This window comes from Eleginops maclovinus, chromosome 4, assembly GCF_036324505.1.
Source record: "Eleginops maclovinus isolate JMC-PN-2008 ecotype Puerto Natales chromosome 4, JC_Emac_rtc_rv5, whole genome shotgun sequence".
In the NCBI taxonomy this organism is placed as follows: Eukaryota; Metazoa; Chordata; class Actinopteri; order Perciformes; family Eleginopidae; genus Eleginops; species Eleginops maclovinus.
Genome location: NC_086352.1, coordinates 33877024 through 33900163, shown reverse-complemented (window position 1 = coordinate 33900163; position 23140 = coordinate 33877024). Strand labels below are relative to the sequence as shown.

At 40.1% G+C, this 23140-nt stretch overlaps 2 protein-coding genes across 3 annotated transcripts in view; one reads left to right on the top strand and one right to left on the bottom strand.

Moving 5' to 3' along the window:
• LOC134863131 (cell migration-inducing and hyaluronan-binding protein-like) overlaps positions 1–23140 on the bottom strand; it is a 181887-nt gene that overhangs the window by 66283 nt on the left and 92464 nt on the right. Inside the window, exons 3-10 of the mRNA XM_063881433.1 lie at positions 18277–18414; positions 16748–16886; positions 15809–16045; positions 14356–14535; positions 11796–11866; positions 11488–11583; positions 6622–6743; positions 1575–1722 (exon numbers count right to left, since the gene is read on the bottom strand). Coding sequence (XP_063737503.1) covers positions 1575–1722; positions 6622–6743; positions 11488–11583; positions 11796–11866; positions 14356–14535; positions 15809–16045; positions 16748–16886; positions 18277–18414 — 1131 coding nt within the window. The remainder of the gene's footprint in view (positions 1–1574; positions 1723–6621; positions 6744–11487; positions 11584–11795; positions 11867–14355; positions 14536–15808; positions 16046–16747; positions 16887–18276; positions 18415–23140) is intronic.
• On the top strand, positions 7609–9244 carry LOC134863132 (uncharacterized). 2 transcript variants are annotated; one of them, XM_063881435.1, is made up of 4 exons: positions 7609–7923; positions 8078–8360; positions 8494–8835; positions 8939–9244. In XM_063881435.1, the coding sequence occupies exons 1-4, from the start codon at positions 7793–7795 to the stop codon at positions 9215–9217; spliced, it is 1035 nt and encodes a 344-aa protein (XP_063737505.1). In that variant the 5' UTR covers positions 7609–7792; the 3' UTR covers positions 9218–9244. The 2 variants fall into 2 exon arrangements, with proteins under 2 accessions (XP_063737505.1, XP_063737504.1); XM_063881434.1 differs by having other exon boundaries at positions 7611–7923; positions 8494–9244.

Here is a 23140-nt window from a genome sequence, read left to right as displayed (position 1 = left end):
TTATGTTTTGCCTAGCGAACCGAAGCTCATGATAGCTTCTAGGCTAACAACCATAGACTGTAAAAAATAGCTAACAACACATCCACGTGAATTCTGGTGGTTTAATTTAGCTTCTATTTTATTCCAAGTTTAGCGCAAACACAGTGGTTTATGTGATAAAATAACGTGTATGCTTACCTTCGCATGTATCTCTGGATGCACCGACTGCAAATGTCGTTTCAAATTTGTCGTGTTTTTTCCAGTTATTTTGGCTCCACACGGCTGGCAGGTGGTCTTGTTTTCATTAGTATGATAAGTAAAGTGTGACCAGATATCAATTCTTCTTTTTCTTCCCAGTTCTGACATTTCTTTAGGCTAATTCTTTAAGTCATTTGCCGCCCTTTGAAATGACTGCTGCAAAAAGGCTGCTTCTACGAGACTCGCTCTGATTGGACTTTTTCTTCTTCTTCTTTATGGCGGTTGGCAACTAACTTTTGATTGGATTTCTTCCCAACTTGTCACACAAAAAAAGTAATTCTGATGGGATCTCTTCTCCATTCGTCCCTCCCTAATATGTTCGTCTTATTTTTATTCGTTGACTAACGTGTCCGTTATATTAGTCACAGTCTTCGTCATCATATCTGACTTTTTATTTAGTTTTTATTTAGTTTCCGTCCGTGAAAAAGGTTCGTTGACGAATATTTTTCGTCATAGTCTTCGTCAACGAAATTAACACTGCCAGAAACATATCGAAAACGTTGCGAAAACGCGCCAGTACGTTCGTTGACCTCAGGGTTTTAATGACAAAGTGGAGTCCTTTCGAGTCATCGCGAATCCGAATGTATGAGTCCAAGTCTGAGTTCAAGTCATTAGTGCTCAAGTCCAAGTCATGTCACGAGTCTCTTAATTTAGCTCACGAGTCGGACTCGAGTACTACAACACTGCCTCACACACACTCTCTGGAGGGTTCATGTCTGTATATTGATAAATTGTTGATCAGATGAAACTCTTTTTTTTAAAGTGCACCCGCCGACCATGCATGCATGCAGCCTGTTGCAGTTGCTAATGCTAAATTTGTACTATATCAACCTTTAGCTGTCTTATTTTAGCTAACTTGTTATTTATATGTTATTTTTGTTCAGTAGCTTATTAAGCTTTGCTTTCTCTTAACTTTCACTTAAAGATAATTTGTTGGCTATTTTTGCAATTTATAGAGTTCGTGTGGCTGCCATGGTTACACCAAGGACAGCTAATCATGCTAAAGCCTGCTAGCATGGCAGCCTGAAAAATGGCTATCCCCTCTGAAATCTGGAAAAGGACTCAAAGGATGCTGGGTAAAAAAAGGAGATGAATGAGGAGAGCTTGGTCCATATCTAAGAAGAAAAGGAGATAGAAGCCGTGTCTGCACCCTCTCATTATGAGTAAGCTAGGAGTTAGTATCTAGGATTATCCTTGGTATAAAGAATATTAATCTGCGTTAAAGAGCTCCAAGGTTTAACTTCTCCTATTCCCGAACATCTTAGGGAAAAACTCATGCAGAAACAAACTGTACTCACAAACACACACACAAACACCGACAGTAAGCGTGAATGTACCCAGCTTTCCGCAGAGGAAGCGAACTCTGTAGTTGCGACAGAGGCCATGAGTCTGGTCTTTGTTGAGGCAGACAAAGCCGTAGTCCTTATCATTCTTATGGATCTCATCTCCCGTCTGGTTGGCCGCTATGCCATCATGGGTCTCAGCCTGAACAAGGTAAGGATGAATGGAACAATTAATATAGGTACTTCTGGCACAAAACAGTAGATGACACACCAATGGTATTGTTAGCAAATGTGTTCCTTAAGATTAAAGGGACATTTCAGAAGGTTGGGGAATATACTTGTCTAGCTCTAGGGTGAGAGGGAAAGATGTCTGGCCACTAGGCTTAAGGACAAATATGTTTTCAGACATCTGGTGTTTATCTAGTTCAAGGCTTATTTGTAGGGCAACAGCAGGGGTTTCATAAAGACGAGCACTGAGGGTGAGGGATCAGCATTCCATCCGTCTGGAGACAAGAATCACTTTCAATCCTGCACGAGTTTCTGCAACATTGCATCACAAAGTAATTTGAGCAAAGTTGGCCCAAATTCACATTTGCTCATTATTTAATCTTCTTACAAGGTTCTGGGATTTAATGGCCACATTTTTTTGTACTTTTGTATGTGAAATATATATATATATATATTTATATATATTTATATATATATATATATATATATAATATATATATATATATACGGGAACATATATATATGTTCAAATTGTGACATATGTTTCTGGTTTGAAAGCATATTTTAACACTATTTGAAGATGTGTGGTAAAGTTGTCACTGTAGCATTAACACAAAATTCATAAATGATATGGCAGTTTAGTGCTTATTAAAACCTGCTCAATGTTGTGCACTCTTATCTGTGGATTGAGGTTGAACGCTGTGGTGTTTCTGTTATGTCTGAATGGTTTTTGCTTGTTTTTGTTGGCCTGTGAGTCACAGTGGAAATGGTTTGTATGGTGCAATATAATGGCCTGTTTGCTCTTGTCTTGTGCACAAAGCCGTGCTGAACACACTGGGTTTTTCCCCTGCTCAATCTGTTCTGGAGCCAACATTTGTGCAGAGCACTGCATGGCATAATTGCTACTGTATATGTCATTTTAGCTAGCGAGCCCAAAGTTGTCTATCAACACCTGGCCTGTTGTCATAAAATTGTCAAAATGTTCTGGATGAATGTCCTATATCCAATTTGGACAACCTTTTCCCACTAGTGAATTCACAGTAAAATTGCTCTTTTGCAGGGAAACTGTAAAAGGGCCTCATTGCAACTCAGCAGGGTTCCATAATGTCACCCAGGTGTTACATAAATGGAAGTACAGCATGACACTAAATATTGTTAAGCATCACATTCCTTGATGTAGACCTATTCACACAAATATTCAAACACAGGTCTGTTGTTGGGTAGGTTTGTACTGCCAGTCTATTGTAAATACCATTACAATATTGTTGTCTCATCGAATCTGTTTAGCAAAAGGTCTCTAATTATGTGAAATGCACTTTTTGCTGTCTTTTATACATAAATATGTGTCCCCGGTGTGTAAGCAGACTCACAAAGTGTCAGAAAATACAACCCTCTCTCTTTTCCTCCTTACCCACATCTCTAAAAACGGGGGTGCAAACCAGCTGATCAAGATTTGCTGTCGATATGACGTCATAACTGAAATGTGGGCTGGCTTTACATTGAACTCCTGGCAACGTCCTGCCCACGTTCCAACCTATCGTCCCCCATATACAGTCGAGCTGAATCCCCTCCGCAGCACCTCTGTGTGTTTGTGTGTTCAGCAGGAAGTCTGCAGGAGGGACTTAGAGTTGTTGTTTATATAATACATATAATGTCTCTGTTCTAGTGGTAAACACTGAGAAGTGTTTCAGAAATAATGCTGGATGTGGTTTGGAACATAATATGGCGTTTAATCACGGCAGCGTTTTTTAATATATTTGAGACCTATAATATATGCCATAAAAGAGCATAATAGGAGACCTTTAAAGTATTTAGTTCAGTCTTGTCTCGTGCGCATGTTGTCTTGTGACTTCCTGTTATATTTTGCAGTAACCTCTCTCTCTTGTTGCAGATCACCTCACTTCCTCCCTTTGTGTGATTTCCATCCACTGTGATTGTCGAACCCCGCCCTGATTGTCTGCACCTGTGCCCCCTTAGCCTGTCTATATATAGTTCCTTTCTCCCTTTGTCTTGTGCCAGTTCATCTCGTCCCATGTGTCAGACAGCCAGCGCCATATCAATGATTGTCTCTGGTTGTGCTGTATTTGTAAGAGCCTATTATATAAGAGCTTATACTTAGTCCTTTTGCATTTTGAAACTACCTTGATTTTCTTTTCCTCGTCAGAGTTTTTTTTTGTTATTTACTTGTTACGTCTCCTGAGCAATTTTCTGTTGTACTTTGTAAGAATAGTTGCCCTTTTTTCAGTAAGGCTTTCTTTTGTACTGTGTCGAGACAAATATACAGTACACTATAATGGATCATAAAACCAAAATTATATCCAACTGACAATACAATACTGATAAAACCTGTACCTCTGCTCACTAATGATAGAGACTGCCACTTTTTGTTTCACAAAGAGGGATAAAGCTGGGATCTGTTGAACTCGTGTGACCGTCAGTGGAACCCTTACAGTACAAAGTAAAACAGCCAGAGATCCTACTCTGGCTCTGAGCTGGGCCTCTCCACATTTTCTTGGTCAGATCATCCAAAACAAATCCCAACTGCTAGACATGACATATGGGAAGTAGACAACAAAAAAACTTGGCTGATAAAAATAGAGATCCCACAGAGGCAAATCGAAAGTAAGAACTTGCAGACGGAGCAAAACACACTCTGGAAAAATGATGACATGCACGGAGCTGGCAGCTTTCACCAGAAGTTTAAGAAAATGCAATGACTGGGAAACTTTTTTTTTATGGTGTGATTATTTAATGCCAACTTTTTTTCTTTCTTTCATCAAACAAACACAGGACAGTCCAACAAGAAAGTAATAGTACATAGAGGTAACATGGTAAATTGATGCAATACATATTATTATAATTATAATTATTATTATTATTATTAATATTATTATTGTTATTATTATAATAATTAAATAATAATTATTATAATAATTAAATAATAATTATTATAATAATTATTTTAAAAATATATTTTACATTAGATTACACAAGTGATGTCTTCCACACCCATGTAAATGAATAGGGAGAATTTTACATTATTATTATTATTATTATTATTATTATTATTATTATTATTATTATTATTATTATTATTATTATTATTATTATTATACTGTTGCACAACAGCCATACATAGCAGTAGCTCTGCAGCAGTTTCTGGAAGGTATGGGCTGGGATTGGGAGGCTGTGTGGGCAGACCTGGCACAGCTGCTTATCTCCATGCAGGCGGACAGATGCTGCTTCATGGTGCCAGCCTGGATCCACGCACACTGCCACGGTGTGTCCCCCGGCACAGGGATGGCAGGCTGGCTCTGTGCTGATGCTCAGCTGACTGGACGGACCGACCTACACCCAACTAAAGCGGACTCAGGAGGAGCTGGAGCTTCTTGTTGCTATACCGAGCAGATACCACCTCTGGTTTATTTTCACACAGTGTCAGCTGTAGACCAGACCACACTTATTGTAACCTCTGGTGTAGAAAGATAAAGAGGCCCTTTTATGCTTTTTGGGGTTTTCCCTCTCCTTTGTGTTATATAGGTGTTGGAGCATGCCAATGGTCTGCAAAGGCTAAACTCCCCGATTTCTCTCCCACACACTCCCCCTCCATTGGACTCCTTTGTTTACTTCTGTAACATTGTAATATCACTATGTAACAGTCTATTGGCTAGCACTACAACACATTTCTACTCGAAAAGATAAGGGGCGGGACATTCTCTACGTGGTTGACCAATCACAACAAAGCCAGCCAGCATGAGAAAAATAAACAGCTTTTTGAACCTAAAAGCATGGAGACCCTGATATGAAGTTAAAAACGTAAGACCTAAGTGAGCAGAATATGTCCTCTTCAATATGGAGCGATCTTAATGATTAAGGAGCACGCTGCAGCTAAAGACAAAAAAAATGAATAGGTGTATTTAAATAGTTTTTTGATTGACAATGTAATAATGAAGCTGTAGAGCACACTACATGGAAATGTAAGCTATCGTAGTCACATGCTACTCTTCATTATTGGAGTTGAAGTACAGCTAAATTGTTTGACTTTAGTTAAAAGCAGTCTGATAAAAATTGTTTTGAAGCTATTACCCATCAAGAAACAACTTGAATTGAGAGAATCTTTTCAAAATATTTATTGAATCATTAACTGAACTGAACAATGAAAGATAGCACCGTGGGCTCAGCCTCATATCAATAATTAAAACTGTTGGCTGATTAATCACATTGGGCCTTTTAAACTCTATGCAAACATCCTATCCTTAAAATGATCCAAAGCATGACAGGACATCGTTTGAACCGAATATACAGTGAATGAAGTTGTTTGGACCTACTGTAGAGCCCAAAGTTAAAGGATCTCTTGATCAATAGAGTATGTGCTACAAAGCCGGCGAGTGAACTGAACACAATGGGAATTCCTGTTTGTACTAACACGTGTTCTTCAACAGAAGAATCTCCACTTATTAACCCCACTTTGTGTTTTTCGAAGCATGAATGCAATCGCCACAAGTACAATTCTGACTTGAGGCTTTGAAGGAACTAGATCACAGCTGCGCACCATCACCGCTAAGCTAAAGGCAGCTAATGTTGGTGTGATGATATTTTATGACACCTAGAAGCTTAAGAAATTCACCAGTGTGGATATTGACTGATGTATTTTATGTCGTAGGACAAAACCTCTTCAGCTTATGACAGACATTATTCCAGGCTTCTAACAGTCCTCTATTGCAGAGCTGAACAAACTTTTTGCCTTGTCACTGTCAGGGTTAGAGCCTCATTCTGGGTAAGACTACCATCAGGCCCAAGAATTGGAGTGCACAATTTGAACAGGCAGTTGATTTAAATGAGCACTTGTAGTAAGACGTAATAAGAGATTTACCTGGATGTCGAGAGGACTGCTGCACAGTTTGTCTGGGTAAGCTTCGTGCAGGTCGGACAATTTCTCCCAGTCTCCAGAGCCCCTCTCATCGTCCCTGTCAAACCACTCGGTCCACTCTGCCTCTGTGACACACACACACACACACACACACACACACACACACACACACACACACACACACACACACACACACACACACACACACACACACACACACACACACACACACACACACACACACACACACACACGTAATGTAATATTAGAGTAATAAAATACTCCGATACAAGTAAATATCCTGAATTCAAAAGTGTTCGTAAGTAACACTGTTTGCATCAAATAAAAATCATGTTGCATGATGTGGCCCATTTCAAAATCATACATGTAAAATAATGAGATTATGATTAGATTCAGGATATTTACTTATTTTAATTACTTATAATAATGCTGGGTAGCTTAACCTCTCATTATATACAGTTTTTCTCGATTGCTAAGACACAAAACCCAGTACTCTAAACCAAATGACCAGTTGCCTAAACACATTTAGTAAAACTACCCCCCATTTGCCACAACCAAAAACACAATTCACCTGTAGACACTGTTCACAAAACCCATCCCCTTTTTCTCAAAACTCTAAACACATTTTGCCTTGCTAAAACACATTTAGCATATATCTCTGCTCAAATATGCATTGTGAAGCTCATGTGATGCAAAATGCCACACACAGTCAGCAAAACCTGAACACAATGAACACACCTGGTGTAATTCAGTAAACACAACGACTCATAATTGAAAACACCTATTGCAAATGATGTGACCACACCTATATAAGTCAGTTTGCTGAAGGTTCCAAACAAAAATGGATGATCAAGGAAGAAGAAGAGGAGTTCGTGCCAGAGGAGGGAGAGGAGTTCGTGCCAGAGGAGGGAGAGGAGTTCGTGCCAGAGGAGGGAGAGGAGTTTTTGTCAGAGGAGGGAGAGGAGCGGGCCAAGGAGGGAGAGGAGCAGGTCAAGGAGGTAGAGGAGCGGGCCAAGGAGGGAGAGGAGCAGGTCAAGGAGGTAGAGGAGCGGGCCAAGGAGGGAGAGGAGCAGGTCAAGGAGGTAGAGGAGCAGGCCAAGGAGGGAGAGGAGAAGGAGGGCGAGCAAGACAACGCATCTTCATCACAGATGAAATGAGAGCAACGGTCATTGACCACGTCATTGTCCACGGCATGACAATGACCGAAGCTGGACAACGAGTCCAACCAAACCTAAGCCGATTCTCAGTGGCCACCATTATTCGGGCCTTCAGAGAACACAACAGGTACTGTATGTACTATTTTTTTAGTCACTACACTAGATGTTTACAGTATACAGTAGTATAGTGGAGTGCACCTACATACAGACAAGTGCAATAATGGTTACAGTAAAAGTGTGTACTGCAAGGACCATTTCTGACCAAATGACTGTTTCTCTAGAGTTGAAAGATTGCCATATGCAGGTGGGAGGGCTTCCAGATTCACACCAGCCCAAGAGGTCGTCATTGTGGATATGGTTCGGGAGAACAATGTGCTGAGACTACGGGAGATACGGGAGAGGATCATTGGTGACAATATGAACTTTCCGAACATTGACGATGTTAGCCTGACAACCATAGACAGAGTCCTCAAGCGCCAGAGAGTACGCATGAAGCAGGCCTATAGGGTACCCTTTGAGCGCAACTCTGACAGAATAAAGCACCTCCGTCACCAGTATGTGCAAGTAAGTACAGTAAAATCTATGTACACGGTGGCCTACAGTACTTACATGTAACATACAATACTATACTATCGTACTGTAATGTGCTGTATTGACTGTCTTTCTGAACACCTGAAAACGCTATTTGTTTCCACAGAGGATCTTCGAGTTGGAGTCCATGGCCAGACCCCATGAATTTATATTTGTGGATGAGGCTGGCTTCAACCTCACAAAAAGGAGGAGGAGAGGCCGTAACATCATAGGACAGAGAGCTATCGTTGATGTGCCCGGCCAACGTGGAGGAAACATCACCCTCTGCGCTGCCATGAGTTCTAGAGGGCTTCTCCACCGGCATGCTGAACTTGGTGCCTACAACACTGAGCGTCTCCTCACCTTCCTAGGAGAGCTCAGAGAAGTTTTGCATGACCATGACCACCCGAACGACCAGCAGAATCCTGGGCCGGCTGATCTTCCCATATATGTCATCTTCTGGGACAATGTTAGTTTCCATCGCAGCATCCAGGTCAGAGAGTGGTTTAACATCAACCAGCAATTTATTAATGTGTGTCTGCCACCCTACTCTCCATTCCTAAACCCAATAGAAGAGTTCTTCTCATCATGGCGGTGGAAGGTCTATGACCGCCAACCGTACACCAGAGAGAACCTTCTCAGGGCTATGGACCTGGCCTGTGATGATGTGGCTGTGGAGGCGTTCCAAGGCTGGGTGCGGCATGCCAGGGCATTCTTCCCACGATGTTTGGCTATGGACAATATTGCCTGTGACGTGGATGAGGTACTGTGGCCCGACCCAGTCCGACGACGTGATGCCGCCCAATGATTGCAGTGTCAACATACTGTGTCAATTTACATGTACAACGTAGGCCTAATAAAAGAGATCGCACCCTGAACATTGTGTTTTCAATTGTTACTGTACTTTATCTATTGTGTGTAATGGATCCTCCATGGAGTTTACAGTACTCATTTTCTGCATTACGTTGTGATATTACTGCATTTTATGTATTATTCATTATTCCTATGAAATGCACAAATCTATAGTAAATGCCCAATACATATTTGAGAATAAATAAGGGTTGCTCAAATGCATCCTGGCAGTTGTGAAACTGTAAAAAAAGAAGTCTCACACTGAAAATGGTGTTTTCAATTTTTTGGGTAACGTGGTTAATGATGCTCAGTAGTGTTTACATTTTTGCAGGCCTTGAGTGGTATTGTGGTGTCAAAGTTTGCTTTTGAGCATATGAGCCACTGTTTAGGTGTGATGGGTTGGTTTTGAGCATATGAGCAACTGTTTTGGTGTGATGGGTTGGTTTTGAGCATATGAGCAACTGTTTTGGTGTGATGGGTTGGTTTTGAAAAGAGACTGTGAGGTTGTGTGTACGTAGCTTTAGAAAAGTGTTTTGTGTTTAGAGTTTTGTGAAAAGTGAGGGCAGTATCACAAAATGTGTTTAAGCAATAGAGAAAAACTGTAAAGTATATTAATTGATTTGTTGATTTATTTTTAAATCATGACGATTATACATCTGCAAAGTAGCAATTAACTAAAGCTGTAAGATAAATGTGGATGAGTAAAAAGACATTGGGAGTATTGTAAGGGAGTAAAAGTATGAAGTAGCATGAGATAAAAATAAGTACCTCATAATTGTTCTAGTACAGTAAATGTTCTTGGTTTCATTCCACCGCTGTTCCCACTCCAGTGGTCAGAGAGTGAAGTGGTACATTTTAGACTAATGTGAGTCGCGGCTTTGACTTGTAGTCCATTGGAGCTGTCACAGAGCGTTTGTAGCAGAGTAATTGAAGGCCTCTCTCCTCCTATTATGCTCTCTGTCTGCCTGCCACAGCGGGAACGCACATTTGACTGTGGGCTAGAATTTCAATCTGAAGCTCACACACACAGCCTTTTCCACTGTGTCTCCACGTGCCCATATTTGCATACTGGCAGTTTCATTAAACTGCCGCTATCTGATGGGAGATGCGAAGAATCTAATTGGAATCAGCTCTGAGCCGCTGGTAAAGGAGGGGTCAATAACAGCATAGCGGGGTTTGGGGCAGACGTATTGATGCGGAAATGATTTGGCCATGATATCACCAAATGTGATCAACTTCAGCTCAGTGAGAATTTATAGAGCTCTAGTGAGATGATGGAACACGGCTTTCATTTCCCTGTGTCTGCGTACAGTTATTTAGATTCTGCATTTGAATCCCCACCTCTACAAGAAAGCCACAGATGATTGATTATTATTGGTATGATCCTCCCATGGTGCATGAGACACATCAACCACACGCTGACAACCAATGAGCAGGCTCGGGGAGTAATGGATTACAGGTGATGAGGTTAAGCAATCAAGATACAGTTACATAAATGAAATATATCATCAGACTACTGGTAAATGTTTAATAAAATAGGGATTACTAGCAGGATTAGCCTACGGGCCTATGGTTTTCATTTAGGTTATTTTCAGTCTATTTTATTTTAAACATATATGTTTTATTTAATTTAAACCAGTAGGTCGACACCTGCTTTATTAAACAAAAAAACGTTTTGCTTTTAATTCATTTATTTAATGAAATAAGCATTTGTTAACCTTATTACTCTGTAGGTCTAGCGTATAATTTAAAATTTAAGAGACATTTTTTATCTTAAATATCTTGGTTTCTTTTTTTTTAAGGTCACATTGTTCTGTTGTCTTACATAATACACATAAGGAAAACATCTGGTGATATTTATTTTTTATTGTATTTATTTGCAGTGCATTTTATATTGAGGTAATCCAAATGAAATGGAAAGTAATCAGGTTACATTACTTTCATATTTTGATACCTAGATAAGGTTATTGAATACAATTTGTATGGGTAACCATCACAACCCTGCAAATGATAATGAACCGTATCCCTCCAGGCTGGTGTATCATATCAGCATGTGTGTTTCTGTTCTCTGGCACGTGTCTCTTCTGGGTCTGAATAACTGACTGTGGCCCTGGGAGCACAAACCTGGTAATTTCACTGATTGTGTGTGTGTGTGTGTGTGTGTGTGTGTGTGTGTGTGTGTGTGTGTGTGTGTGTGTGTGTGTGTGTGTGTGTGTGTGTATGTGTGTGTGTGTGTGTGAGTGTGTGTGAGAGAGATAAGTAGACTTACCTTGCACCCACTGGCTGCTGGTGGTAATAGTAAACTGCTCCCCATAATTTGACCGGAAAACATGAGTGCTCCGAGCCTCTGAGGAGGCCTTGGTCCCTGATAACACACATATAAACAAACACACACACACACACACACACACACACACACACACACACACACACACACACACACACACACACACACACACACACACACACACACACACACACACACACACACACACACACACACGGACACCAAATGTGGCCATTTGACTAGATACAAAGGATCAGGTAAGTATCAATAAATTCAAACTGGATTCTTACCTTGATAGGAAGCGTGACTCTCCACAGCAGAGGTAGGGTCTCCCTTTTTGACTATAAAGGTCCAAGGATGTCTGTAAATGAAAGAACAGAGGAGAAATGAATAATAAAATATATTATTAGTAGATCTTGTGAATTGTTGATGAATAAACATCAACAATTACATTTTCCGTACAGAAATGCTAGTACGATGAGTCAGTAGGGTGCTGTTTACACTTTTAAAATAGGATTGTTCTATAGTATTGGAATTGCAATATTATAAATAACCAAAGCAGAAATCCAACATCTTATTTCTTGTATGTGACACCAACACTCTGGCTGGTACCAAAATTGCATCCTACGACTTTCAACCAAATTTTCCAGTGTTGGTGTAATTCTGTGCGCTGCCACCAGTGCAAAACCTACAGTAAACAAACAAACATTACATAACTCAGAATACATTGCAGAGTCTACACTGGCCTCGTAAATTCCAGCTTATTAAAATGTCTCTGGGTGCACCGCAAATTACACAGCCTCTCTCTCATGATGACACCAGTGCTGGCCTGTTTGGCAACAGTGTGAGGAGCAAGGCGACAAGAGTCATTAGCCAGGCATCCCTGTGTCGCCCCAGCATCCCTCCCATCCATCCACCCTGTCCTCCGCAGCGTCCACAGCCACAGTTCAAATAGGGAATCGGTATGTTAACTCGCGCTCTGTCCTCATGTGGTTTTCTGAAACCCTGTCAGTGTTTGCTGTGGTCTCTTCAGCAGCATTACGTTTCATAATAATGCTGGCAGGCTAACACATTGCTAAGATTCACCAGCTCTTCACCCACAACAAGGGCTCTGTCGTTGCAGTTCACTGTGCAAAAAAAACCATACATACACGCAACCTTGTGGTTTACTGTTCCAAGATGTATATCCAACTGCCCTTTATAAAAGAAAAACCACAAGAGCACAGTCGAGTCTTGTTTGAGGAATGTGTCAGCGTACAAGTCTGCACATTTTTATCCTCAACCCGTACTGTATGTCAGACATCTCCAGGGCTTTGTTATCATGGCAGGATTCAGTTTCCATTTCCCCTTGCATTCCTGGCATACTAACACACACACAGTTTACCAGGCAGCTAAAATACAATGTGTGTGTGTGTGTGTTAATTCAATTACATATTTCCAAATGTGTGGTTGTATTAAGGCTTTGCTTCATTTTGATGTGTATTTGGCTGCTAGGTAATACTGAGGAGTTGTTTGGGACTGATTCAAAGCTATAAAGGAAAATTAATATTTAAAAAGGGCCCTATTATGCTCATTTTCAGATTCACATTTGTATTTTGTGTCTCTCCTGGGACATGTCTCCATGTTTTAATGTTCAGAAAGCTCTTTATGTTTCTCATACTGTCTGTGCTGCAGCACCTCTTTTCACCCTCTGTCTGAAACCAGAGCCCAGTCTGCTCTGATTGGTTAGCTGGCTGGTTCTGTTGAGATTGGTCAACCGCTTAGAGATGTCCCGCCCCTTAGCCTATCACATACAATGTGTTGGAGGGCTAGCAAACAGAAGTAAGAGTGTTGGATAGTGATGTCACTATGTAACTGAACAAAGTCTGTAATGTAAAATATATACTTCAACTTTCACTACTGTTATCTGGCACCTATCACACTACCTACACTTACTGATTTATTTTTATTTTTAAGTCATGTTTCTGGAGTTATCTCTTATATATCATGCTTGCCTCTTATTTATGTTATATTTTGCTATTTTGACTCTTTAATTTTGATATAACACTGTAAATGTCTCCTCTGTGGGACTGATGAAGGTATTCTGATTCTGAAGAGAGGGAACTCGGGAGGGAACACAGGGATATAGCCTTTGCAGACCATTTACATGCACACAAATCTATAGAACATACTACAGGAGAGGGAAAAACCTAGAAAGCAGTAAAGGGCCCCTTTAATATTAAAATACCTTCAGTCTATCACTGATGGTTTTGAACTGGACTACATTATATTGAGAGGTGTTGCTAATCGTATGAAATTAGAAACATAGGAAATACTAAATGATATATATAAATAATGCAGTCCAGTACGACACCACCTTCAACTGCGACCTCAATTACTGTAAAAACATCAAACTAAATGTACACATTTTAAGGTAGAACTGATGGTGGAGCTGTTTGATTGAATTCAGGAGATCTAGATATGAGATAGTGATGGTTTAAAACCATGAAGTACCGAAAGCTTCAGGGATTCATTAGAAAAAGAAACTGTGACTCACCGGAGGTTGTAACATTTTCTCATTAATTCTCAGCAATCAATAAAATAATGCTCCAGAAGATATAGTGCTGGGAGCTTTAAAAAAGGCCATTTTCTTTCCTGACATGGTGTGAACTGAATACAGATGAGCTTGAATAAGAATGACAAGCAGAGACGTTGTGCTCATAGTCATGTTTAGGGAATAACATTTGTCATTGTGATTAATGTACATTTTATCTATGAACATTATTATTTTCTTTGGTTCAGACAATCAAAACCATTTCTATCCCAAAATGCCAGAAGCTAAAATTCTAAAACAATATTTGAAAAGCTCACCGAAATCCCAGAGTGTTGATGTGTTGGCTGCCCAGTCTAAAAAGGATTTTCTTGGCCGAGTCCTCCAGGTTGTTGGAGCCCTCATCATTGACCATCAAGGCCAGAATAAGCCCCGCCCCCACACCATCCACATACTTAGCAAGTCGCCGACTCTCATCCTTACTGCGATACGTGTCAAACCTGTGGGGGTGAAGGGAAGGGTAAAAGAGGAACACAACCTACGTTTTTATGAGCAACTCAACCACTAACACATTTAATAAACTTAACACACCCATCTTCAGATTTTTCAAGTGTAAAAAAACATTCTGTAATACCATATAAATGTTTAAAGGCAAAGTTATTAATAGCGCTTAAGAAATGGTTTTTTTATAATGTTGTATTCTTTATGTTTCATTTATATGAATGTAAAAACACATGTTTGTACATGTGAGCATAGTCTGTGGACAAACTGTGGCAAGAATGTTAATAAGGGGCATACAAGTAAAAGCAGTCAAAAATGTACACCCATTTTAATGTGTGCATCTTTTAACCTCTTGTACAGTAAGTAGTGCACCGATCTCAAAAGCCAAAATGAACATTTCATTCATTTCTACACTTTTAAATGAGGCAACAATTCCACATTCCTTCGCAGAATCTGAAGACTAGCGTAGCGTAATGTGCTAGCATTACATCTGTGAAATGCAAACAGAACTGTAGGAACTGCAATAATACAGATGTGATGGACAACTGCTCCAAATGAAATCATCCGGTTAAAAATGAAGGTACCATATCCATAGAAAGAGCATTGACCGCATGTTAAGTAAAATAACTAACAGAGACTGTACTCTTCAAGGCCTTTTAGTTTAACATCGCTGACAAACGTACCTTTATGAATTATGGAAGCTAAATAAGCTCCTATGAGCGCAACAGCAGAAAACCAAGATCACATATTTGTAGAACAACCAAAATCCATCAGAAAAAACAATATCCCACTTCAAAGCATTTTTTCTATGTAATTGTTTCTTAATCTCCCGCTGCAGTTGACTCAGTCTGCATATTAAATGTGCTCTTATAACCATCTATTAAGTTCTTTTTATGGCTGTCACCTTTAATCAGACAACGTCTAATGACAGTTAATTAGACGAAACTGGATCATGTCCAATGCCTTACATCCTCCTCTAAAAATTACAACGTTATATTTACAATAAAAGTTGTAAAACAATTTATCTTAATTCCATTGCCAGTAAAAAGCTGTGATGGCTAATTAAGCATGAAAGGATATTAAGGGTGACATCAATTTCTATATTGTATGAAACAATGCCAGAGCCATTAGAGGAATATTTGTCTCTTTCATTTCCAACCTGTGGTTAGACAGATTATGAAATGTCAGCCACAACATAATTTCAGCTCTAATTAAGAATAGCATGGCTGTTCAGCAGCTAAGACCCAGCCTTTGCTTCAGTGGGACTGTTACCTGTCATTGTGCAGCACCTCTCCGGTTTTTGGGTCAATGGCGTGGATAATGATGCCTCTGCTGCCCCAGCTTCTCTGGAACAGGTAGTTGTTCTGGTTGCTCTCTCCAGGGTGCAGAGTCTTGTTGAGGAACGTCCACGACAGCTTCTTTTGTCCGTGGATCTCTAAGGTCCCTCCTGTCCCCACGCCAATGTACTTTCTTCCAAAGTAGCTGTGATCCTTATCACTGTCATCCAATCTAAGAACAAAATGAGAGAATACACGAAACATGTGACCATTTCAGTAAAGCAAGGGAAGGCACATTTATTCATACTGCACATTTCAACACGAGGCTATTCAAAATAAAATAAAACATTAAGACCATTCAAATGAAGTGCAACAGAAACACATTACAAAACATTGTAATCATTGACATTTAAATACATTTAAAACAGTCATTAAAAAACTGAGAGAATAAAATAATATAAACAAGCTCAAATATAATAAGACAGGTATGAAATACACTATCAAAAAGTTACAGTGCACCGTTTGAAATGTTAGAGCGTAGTTATTTGAAAAGCAGCTTTCAATAATCTGAGCCAGCGGAAGCATGCAGAGGTTAAAGAGAAGGGGACTCATGATGGAGCCTTGAGGAATTACGCACGTCATATTTGTCCACTCGGTATTGTAGTTACCTATAAAACAAAGTGTTTCCTGAAGATCTATACCTTTACACAGAATCATAGTCAAAAGTCAAATTAACAGCCCACAACTGTAAAGCTGCAGTGCCACAACAGTGCTCTCAGGAAAGGGCTAATATGAGCAGACACCCCTGCGTGTCTGAGTGTAAATGTACGTCCTGTTGCATAACAACAGAGTGATCATTTTACCTTCAGGGACTATTAAAGTATGTCTTCTTCTTGTTCGCTATGTTTGTAAGCTACATTTAATATAACTTTACCTTCCAAAAAGGGAGATGGTGAGGTTGCCTTTATAAGGACAGTCTCTGCTTCCAATGTGCAGCTCCCCTTTGTTCCCAATCAGAATGTGTTTTGTTCGCAGCAGTATGGCCCTGTTGGTGTCAGCAATCACCAGCTTTCCTGAGAGTAGAGAGAGAGAGGGAGCAGGGGGGGGTGGGGGGGAAGTAAGCCTGCTGGCCGAGCAATCATGACGCAGTGCCATCAGGCTTGTCTTCCTACCATTTAAAGCTCTGGGCTCAGACTGCGTGTACACACACACACACACACACACACACACACACACACACACACACACACACACACACACACACACACACACACACACACACACACACACACACACACACACACACGCACGCACGCGCGCACACACACACACACACACACACACACACACACACACACACACACACACACACACACACACACACACACACACACACACACACACACACACTTGCTGTTGCTGGCCAACCACCTGTGTTGCCAGGTTTCAACAAGATTGAATGTATTTATTGAATTATTTGATTAAATGTAGAATTAAAGTCAGAGTGGGAATGAAGACATCAATCATATTCACCGTGTGCTTCTAAAGTTAATGTAGCAGAAAGTGCTCTGCTCACTGAGAGAGCTGAAAGATAATCTGAGCAGCACTGATGCCCATAATACAAGCTGTAATGGTAAGAAACAGTAAAAGCTGTAAATCAGCATTAACATTCAATCTTAGTAACCCATCAATTTTAAACAACACCAAACTATGGTCCCTTAAGATATCATTGATTTACCCACAAATACAAAGACAAAAACAATTAAATTAAATTAATATATATTGTAAGACGGCCAGAAAGCCCAATCCATCCCCTTAAGGGACCCTTGTTCTATCAATTAATAAACTGATGTAGATACGTGACTTATTTGTATGTATGTATATACATTCTATATCCAATATATAGCAACAACAACAGTGGAGAGCAACTGAGATAAACAGAAATGAAAAACAGTATTTGTCTGAGAAATCAGTTATTTTAAGAACTTTAAAAAAATGCTGGCTCTATTGTGTTTTTCGTTGTTTTTTACCAGCTACATACTTATAAACTTACTCAGTTTTTTATCATTTCTAACTCAACTTTACCATGTTTTAAAAGAGGAATAGCTTCGCTTTTCATAGAATAGGGTTTTGGAATAAACGTGTGTATTTCTTTATAGTGTTTATTTACAGATAAACATAGTAGTCTTTATTTTTTATACATCAACACTGATACTGCTTATCACACGTGTCCTATTAGACTGAATGCATGCAAACTGAGGTGAGAAATTAACTAAATAATATTTATTATATTTGTCTCAAGTGGTCTATATTTTAAATTGTGATGACCAAAACCTATAATCATATTGCAGCTAAATCACGATACCCAGCAGCCATACTCTGCTAACTTAATATGTCACATTACATGAGAAAAAGACGATCTCAATGTGAAAGATTAACACCATATTGACTCTCCTGGCTTACCTCCACTGAGGATCTCAATGGAGTGGACTGTGGCTGAAGTTGTGAGGAGGACCTTCCTGCCGTAACCGATGGTAACACGGTGGTCCTCGCTGTGCCCGGGCATCCATGTCTGCAGTCCTGGCTCCTTATCAGGACACACTGCAGAAGACAGAAAACACTCCAACATGTAAAGAGGCATATACATGGTGGGGGAAAATATCTCAGTCATTAGATTAAGTAGAGAACTTAGTACAGTTAAGTATTTCCATTTAATGCAAACTTATACATATACATTCCAAATAGAAAGAATGTACTTTTACCACTGAATTAAAACACAGAGTTCTTAAAGAGCGAGGCTGTGCAATGCAGCCAGGAGGAAGGATATTATGGCAAGCTTCCTACCCAACCTTCAAGTGTGGTCACTTGTGCCTTCAGTAGAGGTCAGGCAAAGCATTGCACTAATTTCCTGAGTAGTGGCAATTGCTACTACAAGTGAAATGATCCTTTTCCTGCAATCCCCCTTAATATCCTGACCTTATTGTGTTAGAGGTGGGGAACTGGCTAATGGTTAGGTCTCTCAAAGAAAACACACAAAAGACCTAAAGCTAAATATAATATGATTCAGAAAACAGTACATGTCAGAGGCATGGTCAGGTAGATCCTAATAAGGAAAGAAAGAAGATTGGCTCCAAAGAAAGAGCCAGACTAAGAGTGATTGACAGTATGATCTGGCCAAGAAGGAGCAGCTACTCCTGGCCTCGGATAGGGAAACAGTTGCCCCTTCGCAGAGACAGAACTGGAAGTGGAGCTTGTGTGGATGGTGTCAAGCTCAGCCAGAAATAACAGCTGCGGTGTGGGCATACCACCCACGGGATAGGCATTGGGGTTGGGTGCATTGTCAGCCGGTCAGCAGGCAACCCTGAGAGAACGGGCTTAGCAGACCCTAGATGGTTCTAGAGGCTCATCTCTCTGGCGGGCAACCAGGGATAGCGCTGGAAGGGGGGTCAACTTTACCAATGAGTTCTCTGGTGATCTGATTTTTCATTACTTGTTTACTCTATAACTTTTTCTTCCTTTTTGTTAAATCGCTAATTTGGGGTCATTTTGCTCAATTAACAGCTCAATCTTTTTCAGCGACCCCAAAAAAAGACTTACATAAGTTAGTAAATACATAAGCAAAAAAAGAAAAAAGAAATGAAGCAGTAGGGTGTGTTTAGTGTTCAGGCAAAAAAAAAACAGCATGGATTATACGAAATCCCAATCGAACAAGTGATGGCTGTCTCTTTCAAATATATTGCTTTAACAATTTCCAAGTTTCTTCAAATTGGTTTTCCCAAAATGTTAGGGAAAAAGAGATTCTTTCCATTGTAAATACTATATAAATACTCTATAACTTGTTCAGCTATTACCTACATTGGGATAAAATAGCACACAAGGTTATTAGACTGCTCACTCCAGAGTAAGAGTGATTGATCGACCCATTTGGTTGGTGTCTGTTATTGTCAGCACAGAACTGAGATGCTGTGTGTAACCATCCAGTGTGTCCAATGGAGGTGTAATCTATTGCGCTCAGGTGTGTGTGGTTACCTCATCTCCCTCTCACCTAATGGATCCGTCAATGGCATTGAGTGGCCAGAAACCTGAATAGTCGAGCTGATTTCCCAACGGGCTAAAATAGAGTGATGGGTGGTGACGTGCAATCAAGCGCCTTCTCCTGTCAGTGAGTGACGGCTGTTTGGCTCTCGAGGACTCAGAATGTCTGTGGAGGGATTTGTCTGCTGTCCTGCAATGACTCGTAATAGTGTTGCATATTACTGTGCACACTGAGGCCACATCCGTGAAAATGTGTTTTCAGCGTCAAATCGGAACTACAGGGTCCCACGATTCAAGAAAGGTTGTACTGAAGGATTCTCTTGTGCACCATTCAATCCTCAAAATAAATACAGCTTTAAATCCCAGATCACATGTCGTTAGAGGGTCTAGAGCATGTTTCTCTTCAGTGATCATGATGATATGTTAAATGTTTCCTTCGTTCTTGTCTTAAATATTTGTCCTTGTTGATGTTGCAAATGGAGCTGCTCTGATGCAGGAAAAATGTCAGACCTTATCTGACAATAAAGTATTATTGTGCATCGTAGGCCCTATTCTGCTTTTTAGGGTTTTCCATTTCCTGTAGTAAATGATAGAGGTTTTTATGCATGTCTATGTAACAATTGTGCTTCTATTGCTTAGCGCTCCAACACATTGTGGTTATAGGCAAAGGGGCGGGACATTTCTAAGCGGTTGACAAATCAAAACAGAGCTAACCAATCAGAGCAGACCTGGCTCTGGTTCCAGACAGAGGGTGAAAAGAGGTGCTGCAGCACAGTCAGAATGAGAAAAATAAAGAGCTTTCTGGACATTAAAGCATGGAGACATGTCCCAGTAGAGACACAAAATACAAATATGTCAAAAAATGTATCCTGTTCACAAAAGCACGGTTTCAAATAAGATTTGGGCAACGTCGATGGTGGGGAATGGGCTGTGGGAGTGTTGACTGTAGCAGTCACTGAGTGCAGTGACACCTCTGTTCCTCTGAACTATACAATCCTGTAAAATATGTATTTGTACGGCTGTTGCACATCACGTTGCCTCATCAACGGAGGTGACGAAGGAGATAAAGGCCCACAATCTGAACACATTGTGCAGACTGGATCCCTGAACCCAGATCCTGCTCTAGCTGTAGAATGTAGTAGTTTTGCACTCATTTATCAGTCTAATTCATGTTATCCTTTTATTACCTACACTGTTCGGCTTTTATTTCAATTAGCTGTCATTTTTTAGAGTGTAGAAACAGGGGAACTCACCTGTACAAACATGACATACCAAAGGCAAAAGCCTTCATACAGCATACAGTTGAAAAAGTTCCTCATCAGCAGCTGATCACACACATTTCTGAGTGAGCTTCTGAGCTCTGAAATCTGTGGCTGCAGGTTGCTGGAGTGTTTGACGGCTGTGATTAAAACTGCTGAACCTGCTCCTTTGCTTTGCTTAAAATTCCTTTCTTAATCCGATAGCACAATGAACTGAGCCCGACCTCCATCAGAAAACCATCAGCACAGGTGCAGTACACCAGGGAGACATTGCAAAAAAGACATTAAGAAAAAGAAAGACTTCAAAGCATTACACCTGTTTGTTTAGCTTTAGTTACAGGCAATACAGTATAAGGATAATAACTGAGAGTAGCATAGCAACTAAAACCAAATTAAGTTGGGAAATGTCTAAAGCAGTAGCGGCTGTTGCATCTTTCTCCAGGGGGGTTATACCAACATTTAAGCAACAGTATACACAAAGTAAAACATATTTCATAAGAATAAATATATAATATTCATGCATATTGCAACGCAGGGTTAGCTCAAAGGCACCACAGAACTTGACACAGTCTATTATTTTAGAAACGATGTCAACTTATTATGCTTACTTATCCCTAGCTGTAGCTTTCATTGAGTTGGACAGCCATGTTTACTTTCCCAAACATGGCCAGTCGCATAGCATTTTCCAGTGGACTGTAGTTTGTCTTAGCTTTTTAGTTTTTCCTGATATGTGCTTTAAGTCACTCACACCTGTCTGGATGCATACTGGGTCTGATCCTGACGTTTGAAAAAGGAGGCAGGGGAAGCTAAATATAGCACTGGTGTCGCTACAGGTAGTTAGCCAAGCCTTCTTGCTAAACCAGTTCCTTATAACGCATACTGCCTATGTCCCCTGACTCCAGCCCAATCACTGATCAGGTCCGAGCTCCTTCACTCTCAGCTTTCCCTCCAGTGTCCTCCTCTCAAAGGTAGTTTATTTAGTGATTTGACAGAATTTTCCTTCCCTATATTTGTTTTCTAGTTTTGTTTACATACACTCCATCTTGTCGAGCTCTCTCACTTAATTTCAACGTCAACCACTCACTCTGGCGCTCCTACTGCCTCATAATGGTTGGCCGCGTCAAGAGCTGCATTGAATCCTGCTCCTATCTCCTGTATTGAAGAGGTGCGGACTGCGCATGTGCTACTAAAATTGGGCGAAGATTTCTGCGGTCCAGGCACGAAACAGGTGACTTATCAGTTACTTTTGACATCGTAACACAATTTTAATCAATATTTTATTGTAGATTATACATTTGACTGACACTACTTCAACTAATGTTTAGCTTGGTCATTCAAAAATATGGGTATAAAATGATTTACATTTAAGTCTTTTCTTATGACAATATAGGATGTGGGAAGAGGTGGGGCGGCACCCCTATTCGCCCGCCACCACTGGCTAAAGTCATCATAATTGTGGCTTCAGCAAGAACAATTAAATATCATTGAATCCAATGATTCTATTAAATAGAAGAAGATAATAAAATTGCAAAACATATTTAGATTTTCCACTGAAAGGAATACAACATTAAGGGCATCTTGCAATTCCAAACATAGATGCTCACAGAAATATTGTCTAGTTGGTAAAATAGCTTATTGGAATATGAAGGTAACTAGAATGACCTCATGGAAAGAATATGCTATTTGCTCACTTTGGTAGAAAAAACAAAACAATCGCTGAAACACTCCTGTCCACAACAATGAATACCTGACTCAAAGGATCAAAATCAACATACACGTTTCTTGCATTAAAAAAGTCTATTCTTACCCACGTTAAAGCAACTCACTGCAGCAAGGTTTCTGTAAAAAGAAAATAATCCATTGACAGCAATAATGTAAAGTTGCTGCATTAATTGTCCATTGAAATATATTTCAGCAAGTACACTGTGCTTGTATGAAATGGAGATAAATGAACTGATGGCATACATATTCTAAACAAAAAGAAAATCCATCTTAATACATTTGCAAATGAGCGAGAGCCTGCTTAAAACTCA

Excerpts from the sequence above, each read along its gene's own strand:
- LOC134863132 (XM_063881434.1), top strand. The coding sequence starts at position 7,793 with ATGAGAGCAACGGTCATTGACCACGTCATTGTCCACGGCATGACAATG. Across the intron at positions 7,924-8,077 it reads GCCTTCAGAGAACACAACAG|AGTTGAAAGATTGCCATATG; the intron begins GTACTGTATGTA and ends CTGTTTCTCTAG. Across the intron at positions 8,361-8,493 it reads TCCGTCACCAGTATGTGCAA|AGGATCTTCGAGTTGGAGTC; the intron begins GTAAGTACAGTA and ends TTGTTTCCACAG.